Raw genomic sequence first — 5,848 nt, 5'->3', positions numbered from 1 at the left:
AAACAACCAGCGCCCTCTTCATCTTCAGGCCTCAGATTTGATGTGAGAATCAGAAGACGTGGACCAATCAGCAAGGATCAGTCGTTTGCTATTTGGAGACTGGCTAGCCCAATTTATCCACAAGTGGAGGTCGATTACCTTGGATGTTTGGATAGTAGAAATGATAGAAAAGGGCTATGCTATTCAGTTTGAAAAACTGTCCCCTTCCAATTCCCCCTACCCTTCTCTTTTCAGGGACCCTTCTCACAAGGTGACTTTATTTATGGAAGTTCACAAGTTGCTCCAACTAGGAGCTCTCTAGGACATAGCCAAACATTTTGGGGTTAGGAGTTTTATTCAAAATATTTTCTGATACAGGAAAAAAAAATACCTCCTCTACAGAGGTAACACCACCCCCTACTCCTGTTTTCCCCTGCTTTTGCATTAGTGCTCTTAGCCACAGCACTGCATCGGGAATTCACGCTCGGTTGGCTTCTTTAGAGTGTCACTGCTGTCTAGGATACAGCCTCCCATCTTAACAGATTCCCCTGATCTAACCCGCTGGACCCCACTCTTTTCCCAGAGCTGGGAACAGAATTTAGGTGACCTGACTCCCACTTTCACTCACTGTAACCAATTAATCTTGCCTAGTGCTTTCTCCAAGGACCAAAAGGCTTAGCAATCATTAACCAATGAATCATGTTGATTCTTGGCAAGAAATTAACAAACCTCCGGGAGCGCCCGGTTCACGTGTCAGAGCTTTGTAAACATGGGGGTGAGTTCCCATGAGCCTCAAACACCACCAGTTTCCATGGAAGAAGCAATAAACCTCCTGCTTGATTTTACGGCAGGGTGACCATGAAGTCCTGAGCCTTGAGAGGATGGGCTAAAAGGGGAATGGGCACGGCTGGCCCTGTCTCCTCCTGCCATGTCCCATACTGCACCCAATACAGCCCAGCTTGGATCGACAGCCTCAATGTTCAGCAAAAAAAAAAAAAAAAAAAAAGGACTTGTGGCACCTTAGAGACTAACAAATTTATTTGAGCATAAACTTTCGTGGGCTAAAACCCACTTCATCAGCTGCACGCAGTGGAAAATACAGTAGGAAGATGTATATACACAGAGAACATGAAACAATGGGTGTTGCCATACCCACTATAACATTGCTTGTTACAACTGGCCCAGAAGCTACTCTGCCCCAACCTGGCCCCCTGTGGGGAAATCTAGGCCCACTCCCGTGCCTGGGAGATGGTGGCTGGGGTACAGGTTACAGCTAGTAGGAGGGAGGCGCCAACCACCTGGAGGGGGACGAAGGGAAGGAGAAGAAACGGAGCCAGCTGGATGTACAGCTAGGCTGGGTCCAGGAGCCTGTGGGGAATGCCCGGCGGGCACTGGGGGCAGTGCACAGTTGCCTGGGTGAGGCCAGGCAGGGGCTCAGGTGGGCACAAGACTAGGTGGCCAGGGCTAGGAAGGCCCATGATGCTGCCCTGATCAACACGTCCCTGTCTCCCGTGAAGGGTCTGTGTGGACAGGAGACTGGGGGGAGGATCCCGCACTCCCATCCAGTGCCCTTGATCAGCTCTCAAAGCACTTGACTCTGCCCTCCCTAGTAATTATCCCCATTTTAGAGGGGAAACTGAGGCAGCGGGCCCTACCGGTCCCCCATACATGAAGGGTTTGAGAGAAACGTGGCTCTAATGGAGACCTGTGTGGAGGGGGGCTGACTGTGTATATGGGGGGAATTGGGCTGGACAGGGGGGCACAGATGAGAGGAAACTGGCTGTAGAAGGCCCAGTGTGAAGGGTAAGGGTGAATCTGGCTGGGACCCCTGTGGGGGATGGGAGTCATGGGGCGGAGAAATAATCACCTCTCCTAGCAGTGAATTCCCAGCTCAACACTGCACACCAAGGGTGCCACCCAGAGGCCAGTGCTCGTATTGCAACTTCCCCTCTGCAGGCTGGCTATGGCCTGCAGCAAGGGCAGCAGCGGGTGGGGGGTATCCTGCCTTCCCCCCACTGCCTAGCCATTATCTCCGGCTGACCTGTGTACAGAATGAGGGCACCACCCAGTGGTCAGGGCTTTTATTGCACCTCCTCCCCCCACACCCCATCCATTCGTTCCTGGCCGTCTCCGGCTCCTGGTGGCAGAATTGCAGCTGCCTGCCGGGTCCAGAGAGCCTAGGAGAGAAGGCAGGTGTGTTAGTGGCTGGGGGTGGGGAGAGCCCTGCAGCCCATAGGCTTTGCCCTGGTGGAGGGGGTCTGGATGCAACAGCGTTATGGGGTGCCCGGGAGGAGCCCCAGAGGCAGCAACTCTGCTTTGCTGTGGGGGGTGGGAAGGATCGGATCCTCGGTAATCAGCACGGGCAGGGGTGCCCTAAGGGTTACTGAACAGATTCCATTCCCCCAAGCCAGCCAGTCTCCTGCCTTGGGGTCAGAGCCAATGCCCCATTTCCCCACCCTCCTGAGCCGGCCAGTCCCCAGTACTGAATGTGTTGGAATAAAGACACCTGAACAGCTCCGATTGCAGCTACCCAGTCGGTAATTCTTCATTCCGGTTAATCTGCCTCCGGTTCTTACGCACCCGAACAGGGGGGGTCCAGGCACGCCTTTGTGGGAGGGCACCATGCGCTCATGCGGCAGCATCCCCTGCCCTACACCCCTTTCTACCCCAGTCCGGAGCAGCATGAATTTCAAGATCACAACGTTTTAGCTATTCATTGCCTTGGTTTAACATACCAGACAAAGTTGCTCGCTGCTGTGAACCGGTGACCAATGCTGCTCTCATATTCCTACTGCCCTGGCTGCTTCCTGGGAGTTCAGCATCCATGCAGCAGGGTTTGCGGCAATGTCCTCTCCGGTGCGTTCCACCCCAGAGGTGGTTGCATTTCAGCAGCAAGGTGAGTGATCCCTGCCCCCACACCTTGCAAGGCATGCTGGGACCATGCAGGTTTGGAGCTAGGAATCTGTTTCCCTGGAAAGCAGTGCCATGTCATTGTGGGAACTCCATGCTGAGGGCACCCTGCAGAGACCTCAGTGATCCTGCTGCAGAAAAGGGGATACATGCTGAATGAAAGGGGTACAAATAGGGCAAGGCCCCATGCCCCAATTCCCCACCCCCTGAGCCAGCCAGTCCTTCCCGGGGAAGTGTAGGAAGTTTGATACAGGAGCAACACAGGAAGTAGCTGTCCCGTTACTCGTTACTTTCAGTGCTTTGCCTCCGGTTCTTACGTGCCCACACAGCGCAGGGTATGGGCACGCCTTTGTGGGGGGCTATTGCATGGTTTCCTGCCCCAGGAGTCCAGGAGGGCAGTACAGGGTGCTTGCCCCTTGGGGGTCGGAGACCAGGAAGGGGAATGGGACCTAGGTGTCCGGGAGTGCAGTGAAGGCCGCTCTCCCCTAGAGGATCAGAGACCAGGATAGGGAAGGGGACCCAGGCATCCGGGCTGGCAGCGCAGGGTGCACCTGTTCAGGCTCCTGTGACTTCACTGGCTGAGGTTACTCAAGGCACCACAAAAGAGACCCCAGCGCTGTGGGGGGTGGGACTGAATGAGAAACCCCTCAGTCTCACTCCCTGAGAACTACAACTCCCAGCATGCCACGGGAAAGCTGGGGATTAACCCTTTGATCACCCTCACCTCGGTGAGAAACAGGGGGCCCGCAATTCCCAGCCACAGTAAGTCAGAACATTCAAGGACACTGAGTTAAAACAGAACCCGGGAGTCCTGGCGCACCCCTGCCTGTACCCTGACTCCCCTCCCAGAGCCAGGGAGAGAACCCAGGAGTCCTGGCTCCCAGCCCCCCCCCCCGTTCTAACCACTAGACCCCACTGCCTTGGGGTATACAACTGTGTCGAGCCATACCTGTCGAGGTCCCTGGTGACGGCGGGTGTCTCAGGCTGACCCCTCGGCTCGATGACCTGGAGATCGCTGGGTCCCGGCGCGAGCGGGGATCCCAGGGGAACACGTCAGAGAGGCTGGAAACGGATTGGGGGGGGGGGGTGAGAAAAGTGATTAGTTTATCGACAGTTAATTACAGAGCGGAGCTGCGGGGGGGAGAAGCTCAGGGCTGGGCTAGCAGGGGGCTGCGGGTCAGGAGTGAGGGGCACCGGGGGGGGGGGGTAGTGTATATCAGAGGCACCCCCAGCCCTAGGGGACCCCCCGCCCTAGGGGACCCCCGTCACTGCCCTTTGGCCCCCAGTGAGCACATGGGACAGTGCTGGCCGGTTGAGGTGAGAGGGGCTTATCCCAGAGCACACCCCATGGGGCATCCCTGTCCCTGCCCCGTCTCTCTCTCTCTCTCACACTCACTCACACACACACCCCCCAAACCAGGAGCACTTACCCAGATGGACTCACTCACCCAGACACAACACGTGGACAGACGGACACACACACACCCCTGTCTGTAAACATATGCACACAACCACAGCCCAGAGACAACACCCTGATCCGCACACACAACCACAATGGTCGCACACATCCCCTCACCCTCCTGCACAACCCACCACCAAGTACAATCCCAGTGACACATGGGTCCCTACCCACAGCACATGATCATAGACACAACATCCACCATGTGCACAACCTGTATGCACACACAAATACAGACGTGTGTACACAACAAATCACAGCCATAACCTACAGCCATTCATATATACAACCAGAGATGTGTTCACATATGGATGTGCAATACACAATCAGACATAACATACATTCATAGACACCACTGCACAATAGCCACACAACATACTTGCATATGCACAAACCCATCCCTAAACACAAGTACACGCACACTTCTCCACCCCTGCAAACACAACCCACTCAACCCTAACCACAGCCACATGCAGATCTGATAGCACAACACCCAATCCTACACCTAACAGATGTGCAGCTGTACGCACCACCGCAACCCTGAACCCCTGGCACTGCAGGGATTTCTCCGCACTGGTTGTGTTAAAACACACAACCGCTGGGAGTCAACAAACCCCTTAATCTGAATCACTGAACCAGGCCCACCTGCAACACACATCATAGAGGAGACCTTACGTAGTCTGCCAGCAAAATGAGACACAGCTGTGTGTGTGTGTGTGTACACTTGTGCGTTCACCACCCCCATCCACACACAGCATTGTCTTTGTATGCCGCGCAATCTGACACAAACCTGCACCCTTGTTCACACCACCCACAGCCAGCCACGTGCCTGCAAGACCTTAGGCTGGGGACAGGACTTTACCCCCCAGCCAGCCACACACACACACACACACACCCCCCATTGCCCATACAAGAGCTCAAGTGCCCGGCAACAGGATTTAAAACACACTCACACTCACACTCACACGGACCCTCTCCCTCTGCCTGGAGCCCTGACTCGGGGCGGGACCGCTCACCGGGAACCAGGACGAGTCCCGGAGCCGGCCAAGGGGGCTCTCCTCGTTGTGCGCCTGTACAGCGCCTAGCACAACCGGAGTCTAGCTCCCCGGCCGCTCACGTACCAGTCCCCCGGCTCCCCGCTGCCAGCCCCGCCCCCGCCCGAGCCGATGCCCCTGCCCGGGGCCAGGATGCCGGCGGATCCGCCGGGCCCCCCGCCGGGGCGCCCCCGAGCCGGCTCCATGGCTGCCCGCGCCGCACAGCATGCCGGGAGGGCGCGAGCTCTCCTAGCAGGCGGGACCTTCTCCTCCTGCTGGCTGGCTGCCCCGGCCTCCTGATTGGCCGGCAGGAGGGGGCGGGCTGTGATTGGGGGAACTGTGGCGGGAGGGGCCCCGCCCCCCCCGGCCCCGAGCTCTGGCAGGAGCTGGGCTGGTCGGTGAATGGGCGGCGGGGCGAGGCAATGGGACGGGGCGCCCCATAGAGAGACCGGCCCGCTGGGGACCG

General features: G+C 57.0%; 1 protein-coding gene across 5 annotated transcripts; it reads right to left on the bottom strand.

Annotated features, from left to right (window-relative positions):
• Positions 1-1,327: 1,327 nt before the first annotated feature.
• LOC119843269 (serine/arginine-rich splicing factor 1-like) lies at positions 1,328-5,616 on the bottom strand. 5 transcript variants are annotated; one of them, XR_005288901.2, is made up of 4 exons: positions 5,365-5,487; positions 3,839-3,951; positions 2,715-3,020; positions 1,328-2,156 (listed from the first exon to the last, which is right to left on the bottom strand). XR_005288901.2 is itself a non-coding variant. In XM_043497161.1 (4 exons), the coding sequence occupies exons 1-3, from the start codon at positions 5,586-5,588 to the stop codon at positions 2,968-2,970; spliced, it is 285 nt and encodes a 94-aa protein (XP_043353096.1). In that variant the 5' UTR covers positions 5,589-5,616; the 3' UTR covers positions 1,328-2,156; positions 2,715-2,967. The 5 variants fall into 5 exon arrangements, 1 of the variants encoding a protein (XP_043353096.1); XR_006275609.1 differs by having other exon boundaries at positions 2,715-3,017; XM_043497161.1 differs by having other exon boundaries at positions 5,470-5,616.
• Between the last annotated feature and the right edge of the window lie 232 nt (positions 5,617-5,848).

Source organism: Dermochelys coriacea, chromosome 14 (genome assembly GCF_009764565.3).
Source record: "Dermochelys coriacea isolate rDerCor1 chromosome 14, rDerCor1.pri.v4, whole genome shotgun sequence".
NCBI classification, from domain to species: Eukaryota; Metazoa; Chordata; order Testudines; family Dermochelyidae; genus Dermochelys; species Dermochelys coriacea.
The sequence above is the reverse complement of the archived record's forward strand: the minus strand, read 5'-3'. Positions and strand labels throughout refer to the sequence as shown.

Bases quoted from the DNA above. Each gene is read 5' to 3' on its own strand.
- LOC119843269 (XM_043497161.1), bottom strand. From the start codon at position 5,588: ATGGAGCCGGCTCGGGGGCGCCCCGGCGGGGGGCCCGGCGGATCCGCC. The intron at 3,952-5,469 runs GTACGTGAGCGG...ATCCGTTTCCAG, and splicing joins AGCGGGGAGCCGGGGGACTG to CCTCTCTGACGTGTTCCCCT. The intron at 3,021-3,838 runs GTATGGCTCGAC...CCTTTTCTGCAG, and splicing joins GTCACCAGGGACCTCGACAG to CAGGATCACTGAGGTCTCTG.